Genomic DNA, 11920 nt, shown 5'->3' with positions numbered 1-11920 from the left:
AACCCAGAATATTATATCTCATTTTTCTACAAACAAAAGAAGAATTAATGTCTTTAGTAGTGTTGAATTCCCGACATCATTAATTCTTCAACTACAGACTGTCTTCAGAAAACAACTAGACAATGTGCATCACAATTTGCAACAAATGTTGTTTTAGCATGTTAGATTACACAAATAACATAAAAGAATCAAGGGATTAACAGGTTCTGCCAGCAGTGATATGCTTTGGTTCTCCAATTTATTACCTCCCAAGTGCAATAGGTGTTATGTTGATGTGCAGTAGATTTCCCAAGGTCGATTTCACAAGGATTAAGGCAACTTAAGTTCAGAATTTTGCCAATAGATAGGAGGAGATGTTTCTCTTTTAAGGACAGCTCTTTAGCCACTAAGTTGACTAAGGGGTAGTTCCTTGATTGAGATTCTATCTTCCCCTTTTGTGTGTGTGTGTGTTTTTTTTTTTAATAACAAAGGTTCAATCACTAGAGATTCCAATTGAACCTTTCCTTCTTTCTTTGATTCTAAAATTTAATTAGAGTTTGACAAATCAACAAAAATTGCTAAGAGAAAAAAAAAAAAACTTATACTTAGAACAGACCAACACAGATTCAATGCTGTTTAACAGAGTGAATAGTTGAATTAAATGTATAGAAACCTAAGTCTTGGGCAACCTTCTTGCACTGAGTAGTCCACGAATTCCCCTATCTTAGAATTTACTTCAAATGTCATACTAGTCTAGGTTAAAACATTTGGATGATAATCTCATATACACCCAACCAAGAAATTGAAAAGAAATAATTTCAGTAAGTTTTCTATCAACCCAGTTTTAATTAATAAATTCAGAGTAATGAAATTTTCCACACTTCAAGTATATAATATGCTGTTAATTTACAATATATAAAAAAAAAAGTGAAACAAATCCAATACTTCATTGAATACAGGGGTGAAGAAACTCAAAGAACAATGCAATTAGGCATAGTCTGAAAGTCGAAACCCTTGAAGAATAAACACTGCTCGATGGTTTCCTTCGACTTAGGGTTCAGAAAACTACCCCCCCTTCATCTTAGGATTCATCCATAAAAATAAAATAGAACAAAAAAAAAAACTTCTCGACTGTAAAATAAAAGGAATAACCAAAAACAGCAAAAACCCCATAATTTTCTTTTGCATTTCGTCCACGCCACCTCTTCTCGTCCTTTCTCCTCCTTTTATCCTCCCCTTTTACATCCTTTGCTCTACATCTAACCAACTCCTATCCAATTCCATCCAGTTTCTTCTAGAGGGTAGAATCTGTAAAACACAGATTGAGGGTTCAAGTTTTGAGTGTTAGAGGAAGCCGAAATGCCCTAAGTGTTGGTGTGGAGGTGTAGTGGGTGCATTAAGAGTGAAAAAAGTCTGATTTGCCCCTTATTTCTTTTCCTTTACCATGGAGTGTCCCTTGTACAAAAAATAATGATTAAATGAGTATTTTTAGAGAAACTTAGATAAAAAAATCTTTAATTTAAATATTCACTATCCACATTATTTTCACTTAATCACACACCCACCTAACTAGCTTGTTGCTAGCCTCTAGCAACAAAAGTGATCATGAGAGTAATATATATTCACCACACAATGTAATAAAAAATTCATGGCCTCAATCAGATTCAAAGGTCTTTAGAGCCCCAGGGTTGATGCAAAATAGATATTGATTTTCCATAGAAGTTTATACATCAGTCAGTCAAACTTCCAAACGGAAACTAAAAGGACTGCATCCCCTTGAGTGTGCATTGTGATAAAATTTCCAAGGCTATCCACTAAAGTCCATTTATTAAAGGTTCATCAGTAGCAACTGATAAAGAAAAATCATTGATCTTACTCTAACTTAAAACCATTACAATGGTGGCTTTCACGCTATTACACTTTAAAAAGGCTCCTTTTTTTTTTTGGTGGCCCCGGTAATAGGCAACATTTTCCACTGCACTTTACTTTTCTTGATCCCTAGCTTGTCCCTTCTCTCTCTCTCTCTCTCTCTCTCTCTCTCTCTCTCTCTCTCTCTCTCTCTCTCTCTCTCTCTCTCTCTCTTGTTTTGTTCAGAAGTGAATACCAAAAGGAATCAAACTTATGGATATGCGCCTATCCACACTTCCAAAAGCTTGCCCTTACCACTAGATTATCCCTTCCTAAGCCATTAGGATATGGTTCCTTAGAGTTCTTTTACAACTGCAGTGATGAACACCCACTTATGGTACAAAAGTGTTGCTAGTACAAACAAGTGTATGTGACTCAGTGTTTAGCAGATTTCTCAAAGTTCACTACTGACTGAGACAACCCACCAATGGATAAACTTCTATTTTGAATTAACATCTCCAACTTCAAATGCCACTGTAGTTCATAATTCCAACAAGTCTTTCCTTAGGCATGAGGTTTTGAACATATCAAGAAAAAAATGATGAGTGAGTGAAAAGGAAAACATTCTGCTTTCTAATCTCAAAAGAAAATGTCATGCAATGACTTATAATTGTGTCCTAAAAATTCTGCTCCTACCCCCCAATTAAAATTCAACATTATCCTCAATTATAACAACTTGCAAATGAGGGATAAAGACAAAAGCAGAAAGAGTACCTAGTCATACTGTATGTAAAAGGGAAAGGAAAATACAAATGATAAAGAGAGAAAATCTGCAAAAACAACAAGATTAAATTGACAAAATGCAAAATACTATTGAGCGGTTGGGTAGATGGGGTCCTGCAACACAGTTGTTGCAATCTCAGGTGAAAATTTGATCACGAATGGTTTAAGCCTCTAATCATTTACTTTGAAAATGTTTCCATTTTGAGGGTTCATAATCTTAATAGCACCATGTGGCCAAATTTCCTTAACTACATAGGGTCCAGTCCATCGAGATCTAAGTTTACCAGGGAATAAATGAAGTCTGAAATTATAAAGCAAAACTTGTTGATTGGATTCAAAAGATTTTCTGAGAATGTTTCTATCATAAAAAGTTTTCATATGTTCATTAGTAATCCTAGAATTCTCATAAGCATCTCTTCTTAATTCCTCAAGTTCAGAAAGTTGTAACTTCCTCTCAGATCCAGCCTTATCCATATCAAAATTGAATTTTTTTATGGCCCAGTATGCTTTGTGTTCTAGCTCAACAGGAAGGTGGCATGCTCTACCATAAACTAATCTATAGGGAGACATGCCAAGAATTGTCTTGTAAGCAGTTCTATAAGCCCACAAAGTATCAGTTAACCTTAATGACCAATCTTTCCTACTAGGATTCACTATTTTTTTCAAGGATCTGTTTGATTTCCCTTTTGGCTAACTCGACCTGACCATTTGTTTGTGGATGGTAAGGTGTAAACACCTTATGATGAATTCCATATTGGGTCTGTTACAAAAGTGTGACCCATTGTCATTGATAATAACTTTTGTCATACCAAACCTTGACACAATGTTATCTTTAAGAAACTTGAGAACTACCTGATAATCATTCTTTTTGCAAGCAACAGCCTCTATCCACTTAGAGACATAGTCTACTACAACTAGAATGTAAATATTTCCAAAATATGGGGGGAATGGTCCCATGAAATCCAAACCCCAACAGTCAAAAATTTCTAAAACTAAAACTGGCTGCAGGGGCATCATGTTCCTTCTAGTGATTCCTCCCAATTTTTGACAGTTTGTGCACCTTTTACAAAATTCAAATGCATCCCTAAACATGTGTGGCCAGTACAAACCAGATTGAAGTATTTTGGCAACTATATTTTTAGCAGAAAAATGTCCACCACAAGGTTTAGTGTGGCAGGAAGTGAAGACTGAGTGTATGTCATAGTTTGGGACACATTTGCGAATTATTTGGTCAGAACAATACTTAAATAGGTAGGGATCATCATAAAAAAATACATGACCTCTGACTTAAACCTCTTCAAGTCTTGGGTGGTCCACTGTGTTGGTGTCATTCTTGTCACTAAAAAATTGACAATATCAGCATACCAAATAATAGATTCAATTGACAAAATATTTTCATGGGGGAAAGAGTCAGAAATAGGTAAAGATGATGCAGCCTCTGTGAAGGAGAGCCTAGATAAATGGTTAGCCACCACATTTTCTACTGATTTCTTATCTTTAATTGCAATGTCAAACTCTAGGAGGACCAGCACCCATCTAATCAGTCTTGGTTTAATATCTTTTTTTGTCAACAAATATTTTAAAACTGCATGGTCAGTGTAAATGACTACAGGTGACCCAAGAATGTAAGCTCTAAACTTGTCTAAAGTAAAGACTACTGCAAGCAACTCTTTCTTTATGGTTGAATAATTTTTCTGGGCCCCACTCGAGGTCTTACTCCCATAATAAATGACATAGGACAGGTTGTTTCTACGCTGACCAAGAACAGCTTCTATGACATTTTCATTAGCATCACACATTATTTCAAAGGGGAAGGTCCAGTTTGGAGGTTGTATGATTGGGGCTATAGTGAGTAACTCCTTGAGTTGCTCAAATGCTGATTGTTGGTCTATAGTCCACTCAAACTCAGTGTCATGCATTAGCAATTTACACAAGGGTCTAGAGATGGAACTAAACTCTCTTATAAATCTCTTATAGAACCCTACATGCCCCAAGAATGACCTAATGTCTCTCACTGTTTTAGGTACGGGCAGTTTGGAAATTATGTCAATTTTTTATTTATCCACCTCAATACCCTTATAGGACACTATATGCCCTAGTACTATACCCTGTTGAGCCATAAAATGGCATTTTCCCCAGTTGAGCAGTAAGTTCTTCTCCTCACACCTGGCCAAAACAGCTTGCAAGTTAGTTAAACAGCTCTCAAAAGTGCTTCCATAAATAGAGAAATCATCCAAAAATACCTCTAAGCTATTTTCAATTAAATCACTGAAAATACTAAGCATGCATCGTTGGAAGGTTGCTGGGGCATTACACAATCTAAAAGGCATCATTCTAAATGCAAAAGTCCCAAAAGGACAGGTAAAAGTAGTTTTCTCTTGGTCCTCAGGAGCTATTTCAATATGATAATAGCCTGAAAAACCATCCAAGAAACAATAGAATGCATGGCCTGCAACTTTTTCTAAAACTTGGTCCAGAAAGGGCAAAGGGAAGTGGACTTTCCTAGTGGAAGCATTAAGCTTCCTATAGTCAATGCACATCCTCCATCCCATAGTCACCCTAGAAGGTATTAATTCATTTTCTTCATTTTTTACCACAGTCAATCCTATTTTTTAGGAACCACATGAATGGGGCTGACCCATCTACTGTCAGAAATTGGGTAAATAATACCCACATCCAACAACTTAAGTACTTCAATTTTGAGTTCTTCCTTCATTGTGGGGTTAAGCCTCATTTGCATTTCCCTAGATGGTTTGACATCCTCTTTCAAATAAATCTTATGAGTACAAACTAAAGGGTTAATACCCTTAATATCAGCCAAAGTCCATTCGATAGCCTTTTTGTGTTTAGTTAGGACCTCTAGCAATTTTCTCTCTTGACTATCAGTTAAGCGAGAAGCAATTACCATTGGAAAAGTTTGGTGAGGACCCAGAAATGCATATTTCAACTGGGCTGGTAAAGGCTTGAGATCCAAGGATGGGGTTTGCTCTCCAGAAGGTTTAAGTGGTTCTGTCACTGGCTGAAGCTATTCAAACTTTAGCTTCCATTGTACTTCAGCTGGGTTTCTTGCAATTGATGCAGAAAATAATTCATTACTTCCTTCATTAGACATACTGATATTTTCTAAATCAATTAGTGAATCACAAAGTTGATAGGATAAATGGCAATTTTCTGAGCTAATGTTGTCCAACATATTCACTTCTTGCACTTCTTCCACTTCTTGGGGCTGTCTGCATAGATTAAAAGTATTTAGTTCTAATGTCATATTCCCAAAACTTAGTTTAAGCACACCACTTATGCAATTTATTAGAGTATTGGAAGTGGCCAGAAATGGCCTTCCCAAAATTATTGGTGCTTGAAACAAGGAGTTTGTTGAAAGTTTCAAGTCAAGAACAACAAAGTCTACTGGGTAATAAACCTTATCAATCTGAACTAAAACATCTTCTACTACCCCTCTAGGTATTTTTATCAACCTGTCAACTAGTTGTAGGGTAGTGGAAGTAGACTTTAACTCCCCTAAGCCAAGTTTTTCATAAGCATAGTAGGGTAACAGATTTACACTAGACCCCAAATCAAGTAAAGCATGCCCAATTTTTGAATTTCCAATCATACAAGCAATAGTGGGTGAACCTGGGTTCTTATACTTAGGAGGAGTGTTGTTTTGTCTGATTGCACTGACTTGTTTAGTGAGAAAGGCTTTCTTTTTTACATTCAATTTTCTCTTAACAGTGCACAAGTCTTTAAGAAATTTTGCATAAGTGAGAATTTGTTGAATAGCATCTAACAAAGGTATATTGATTCTCACTTGTTTAGAAACTTCAAAAATTTCAGCATGATACTTATCTTTGTGCACAGGGGTCAACCTTGTAGGAAAAGGTGCATGTGTTTGAAAGTTGTTCACCTTAGTTTCAACATGTTCAGGGATAGAATCCTTACTAATGGTGGCTGAGTTAGGAGTGGAATTTACCAAGATTTTCCCACTTCTCAAAGTTGTTACAGCTTTTACTGGTTTAGTGTTGGAAGTCTCCACTGCCTCTGACACTTGATGAATCTGCCCCTGTGGGTTAGGTTGAGGTTGAGCAGGGAATTTTCCCTTCTCTTGAGTGTGCAAGGTTGTGGTTAACCTTGTCAAGGATCCTCTAATCTCATTGATGGCCTATGAAGTCTAGTTGTTGATGGTGGTTTGCCCTTGCATGAATTGTTGAAGGTTTGCTGCCATTTGATGTACAATGTCCTCAAGATTCCTCCTATGCCCATAAGGTTCTGCAGTAGGATACTGAGGTGATCCTGATGCAACTGACTGTTGATTTACTGTGTATTGAGAAGGGCATGGTGCATGATTAGAGGGTTGGGTTGATTGGTAATTCCTCCAACTTAAATTTGGGTGGTTTCTCCAACTGGGGATGTATTTGTTAGAAAATGAACCTGGAAAAGGTTTAGAAATCATGTTAACAGCTCCAGATTGGTCCACTACTTCTTTAAAAGCTGGGCTAGTGGGGCAATCATTAGTGGGGTATCCTATGTCCTCACATATGTTGCATTTTTCAGACACTCTTTGAACAACCTATGGTTTCTAATTTCTTAGTAAGCATAGACACTCTAGCATGCAAGTCATCCACTTCCCTCAAGTTGTATTCCTCCCCCCCCTCTAGTTATCTTTAAAGGTTTAGTTCTATCATATTCATTTGAAACATCCCATGACTGAGCGTTTTTAGATAAATAATCAAAATATTCAAAAGCTTCCTCTGATTCTTTATTGAAGAACTCTCCATACACATTGTCTCTACAAATTGTCTCATCTTGGGTTGGAAACCCTCATAGAAAAAACTTATTTTCCTCCAATTTTCATACCCATGATGAGGACAAACATTGAGTAAATCCTTGAACTTCTCTCAGCTCTGATAAAAGGTTTCAGTTTCTTTTTGGGCAAAGTTCATAATCTGTCTCTTCAGTGCATTAGTTCTGTGCATAGGAAATTTTTTTTAAAAAAACTCAGTTTGCATTTCTTGCCATGTAGGCCTCAAAGAATTCAGCCAAGTCTTGGCTTGTCTTTTAATGAAAAGGGGAATAACTTGAGTCTGATATCTTCTTCTGTGCAAGTCCGATCCATAAAAGTTGATCAAACTTTCTCAAATTCTTTAATGTGCAAATAAGGAATTTATGATTCCATTCTATGAAAATAAGGTATCAAAGAAATCATCCCGACCTTAAAATTAAAATTATTTGCATTCAAGGGTTGAATGATGCATGAGGGTGAACTAGCCCTAACAAGTTGCAAATAATCCTTGGGGGTTTTGTTTTGGTTTACCACTCTTCTCCCATCATGTTCTTCTTTAGCCATAGTGCTAAAACTATCGGAGGATGACTCAAATGAGAGTAACTCACAACTAGAATATGTCACTGATTAAGTTCTGACTAGTTTAGAGGAAAAATCACGACTCCAAACAGACATACAAATCCCATTAGTCACACCAAAAACCCCCAAACAGCTTGTTACTTAGGATTGAATACACTATAGAAAGCATTAGGGGTTAGAGATCACCAAAGTGTGAAGAGGTTCACACTTAATCACTCCTTGTCTCTGTCAATTCTGCAAATTGCCATTAATCCTCGGTAACGGTGTCAAAAACTTGGTTCTCCAATTTATTACCTCCCAAGTGCAATAGGTGTTATGTTGATGTGCAATGGATTTCCCAAGGTCGATTTCACAAGGATTAAGGCAACTTAAGTTCAAAATTTTGCCAATAAATGGGAGGTGATGTTTCTCTTTTAAGGACACCTCTTTAGCCACTAAGTTGACTAAGGGGTAGTTCCTTGATTGAGATTCTATCTTCCCCTTTTGTTTTTTTTGTTTTTTGTTTTTTTTAATAACAAAGGTTCAATCACTAGAGATTCTGATTGAACCTTTCCTTCTTCCTTTGATTCTAAAATTTAATTAGAGTTTGACCAATCAACACAAATTGCTAAGAGAAAAAAAAAACTTATACTTAGAACAGACCAACACAGATTCAATGCTGTTTAACAGAGTGAATAGTTGAATTAAATGTACAGAAACCTAAGTCTTGGGCAACCTTCTTGCAGTGAGTAGTCCACGAATTCCCCTATCTCAGAATTTACTTCAAATGTCATACCAGTCTAGATTAAAACATTTGGATGATAATCTCATATACGTCCAACCAAGGAATTGAAAAGAAATAATTTCAATAGGTTTTCTATCGACCCAGCTTTAACTAATAAATTCAGAGTAATGAAATTTTCCACACTTCAAGTATCTAATGTGCTGTTAATCTACGATAGATCAAAAAAAGTGAAACAAATCCAATACTTCATTGAATACGGGGGTGAAGAAACTCAAAGAACAATGCAATTAAACATAGTCTAAAAGTCGAAACCCTTGAAGAATAAACATTGCTCGATCGTTTCCTTCGACTTAGGGTTTAGAAAACTACTCCCCCTTCATCTCAGGATTCATCCATAACAATAAAATAGAACAAAAAAAAAAAAAAAACTTCTTGACTGTAAAATGAAAGGAATAACCAGAAATAGCAAAAACCCCAGAATTTTCTTTTGCATTCCGTCCACGCCACCTCTTCTCGTCCTTTCTCCTCCTTTTATCCTCCCCTTTTCCATCCTTTGCTCTGCATCTAACCAACTCATCTCCAATTCCATCACGTTCCTTCTAGAGGGTACAATCTGTAAAACACAGATTGAGGGGTTAGGTTTCGAGTGTTAGAGGAAGCTGAAATGCCCTAAGTGTTGGTGTGGAGGTGTAGTGGGTGCATTAAGAGTGAAAAAGTTTGATTTGCCCCTTATTTCTTTTCCTTGACCATGGAGTGTCCCTTGTACAAAAAATAATGATTAAATGAGTATTTGTAGAGAAACTTAGATAAAAAAATCTTTAATTTAAATACTCACTATCCACACTATTTTCACTTAATCACTCTTCAGTGCACTTCTCACTCCTCAAAGCTACTACATTTGAATAGATCCATTCTTATGTTTATTTAGGATTTCCATTTGAAGTGATCTGAAGTATTCTTGCTGCACTGCATTCTTGTTATCAACATCCAAACTCATAACTTTCATCTCCATCTTTTTCTTCGTAAGGTCTATCATCCCAGTCCTATCTCTCTCAGCCGGCTTATCTCTTCCCGTCGCTCAATCATCATTATCTTCCTATCACTTTCCATGTGACTTAACATTTCATCAAACTCAGTAGGTGAAGATTCTTTGCATTTCCTTTTTATTTTCCTTTCTTTTTCAGCTTTCTTGCTTATTGGCCTCTCCGCATTGACAAACATACTCTCACAAATGTTGTCATCCTTGGCATTGGCAATTGGAACAGTGGAACTACTTCCATTTCTCTTTGTTGGCAAATATCCATATGCACTTGTCACTTTCACTAGTGCCTCAATAGATTCCAAGAATGGTCCAAATTATAGGTGGTTTTTGTGTCGATCGGTACACTACATTTGCCTTCTCGATCTAAAAAACAATTATAAAAATATTAATACATATTTTAATAAATATTTATAATAATTAGAAATATACATTGTCTTATTCATTGATACCGCTTGGATGCATTGTTCAACTTGAGCCAAGCAACCACAAAACTTATTTGTGGCTTTTTGGATGGTTGACCATCAATTAGTGAACGAGCCTACAGAACATTCAGGCTAATTCGATTTTTTTAAAAGTATTGAAATAATCATGGATTCTTATCCACAATTGGATGAACTTTTGGCTAATCCCCCTGATAGCGTCTATACTAATGTTGAGCCACTCTAATACAAGGAGGTTGTCTTCCTCCGTGGTAAAGGACACACCCCGTTAGAATTTTTTAGTTTGTGAACCCACAAATTGATATAATTTAATATGATATGTTAGATCTACTTTACAATAAAATTATCTTTACAATATAATAAACTACATCCAGCTACGCTAATTTGTGAGTTTACTTTTGTAAGATATCTTTGTGTCTAAAATATTTTTCAAGCGAGAACACATTAGCAATAGTTTTCAACACTTTTGATTAACAAACACGAGCATTTTATGAATTTCATATCATAACCTCATGATCAATATGAATGTTTAATAAACTTTGTACCATACCAAGTACTTAGGACACGTTTAGTTTATAGAATGGACATTTCTATTGTTGAAGGAATGGAAATGCCTTCTCATATTCTTTTGTTTGGAGACAAAAGATTGAATGGAAAATTTGAATTGAAATAAAATTATTAAAGTATCCAAATAGCATAACTTTTTCAAAAATACATTATCTATTTTTTATAAAATAAAATAAAATTTTAAAAAATATATCGTTTGGGATATCCATCCCTCTCAAAGCCCAAGGGGTGGCCAAACCACCCTCAAAATAGCCTTTTGCCGCCCCCTTAATGGCCACAAGGTGCCCACAAGGTGCCCACAAGGTGCCTTAAGCTACCCTTGTGGCTGTGCTGGGGGTGGCCCAAACCACCTACCATAGTCACTGAATGATCGATGACCCTTGGTGTTTTGGTAGCCACCAACAATTTTTTTTTTAAAAAAAAAAAGGAATTAGCATCAATATTCTTGGAATATCTATTCCTTCAAATAAATTTTCATTTCTCTAAAAATTCTACAGTAAATAAGTATTTATGGAAATAGGTTATATTATATTTCAGCATCATATTCCACCTAGGGCTGTGCAAATCCTCCGCCAGCTTTGACTCCGATCTATGCCTGCTCCGCCTCTGACTTTGATAGAGTCAAAGTAGTTGGAATTTGGAATCAGAGTCAGAATTTGTATGGGATCCAAACTTTGACTCTTTTTTTTTTCAAAAAAATCACATATAAAATGGCGTCATTCTACATCTGATAGTTTGAATTATTAAGTTAACTAAACAAAGTCATTCCATTTCAAATGGAACAATTTCGTTTTGTGCACATCAAGGGTCCAAAATGTAAGACCCCCCCTTTCTCCTCCTCACTTTCGCAAAGCTTCTTTCTCTTTTCTAGATTTCTCTTCCCGTGAGCCATGCTGAGACTTCCAGCCATTGCCTAATGCCATCACGAGCTTAGACCCACCATAGACTACTTCCCATCAACCATCATGGCATCATAAGGCAATTTTAGCCTTCTAAATTCATGTGTGTTTATTGTTTGATTTATAGTTTTTTCGATTTAGGGTTCCAAAATCAAATTGGGTTGATTGTGAATTTTTTTGTCTGAATTGGGGGATTTTAATTTTTAGCCTTTAAATTGGGGGATTTTTTGCTGAAAACTTGAAAACGCCATCCAGACAATGTTCGCTCAATGCTTTCTAGAG

General features: G+C 36.1%; 1 protein-coding gene and 1 non-coding gene across 2 annotated transcripts; one reads left to right on the top strand and one right to left on the bottom strand.

Moving 5' to 3' along the window:
• Positions 1-5635: 5635 nt before the first annotated feature.
• On the bottom strand, positions 5636-11649 carry LOC122310219. Its single transcript, XM_043124101.1, has 3 exons — positions 11583-11649; positions 6839-7035; positions 5636-6703 (listed from the first exon to the last, which is right to left on the bottom strand). Exons 1-3 carry the CDS (start codon positions 11647-11649, stop codon positions 5636-5638), a joined length of 1332 nt encoding a protein of 443 aa, XP_042980035.1.
• Positions 7459-7566, top strand: LOC122312109. Its single transcript, XR_006243022.1, has one exon. It is a non-coding gene; the product is annotated as a small nucleolar RNA R71 (small nucleolar RNA).
• Positions 11650-11920: the final 271 nt, after the last annotated feature.

This window comes from Carya illinoinensis, chromosome 5 (assembly GCF_018687715.1).
Source record: "Carya illinoinensis cultivar Pawnee chromosome 5, C.illinoinensisPawnee_v1, whole genome shotgun sequence".
Taxonomy (NCBI): Eukaryota; Viridiplantae; Streptophyta; class Magnoliopsida; order Fagales; family Juglandaceae; genus Carya; species Carya illinoinensis.
The sequence above is the reverse complement of the archived record's forward strand: the minus strand, read 5'-3'. Positions and strand labels throughout refer to the sequence as shown.

Coding starts and splice junctions, on each gene's coding strand:
- LOC122310219 (XM_043124101.1), bottom strand. CDS start 11,649: ATGGCTGGAAGTCTCAGCATGGCTCACGGGAAGAGAAATCTAGAAAAG. Junction 7,036..11,582: donor GAGAAAGAAGCTTTGCGAAA/GTGAGGAGGAGA, acceptor AACCTTTTCCAG/GTTCATTTTCTAACAAATAC. Junction 6,704..6,838: donor GGAGGAATCTTGAGGACATT/GTACATCAAATG, acceptor ACTCAAGAGAAG/GGAAAATTCCCTGCTCAACC.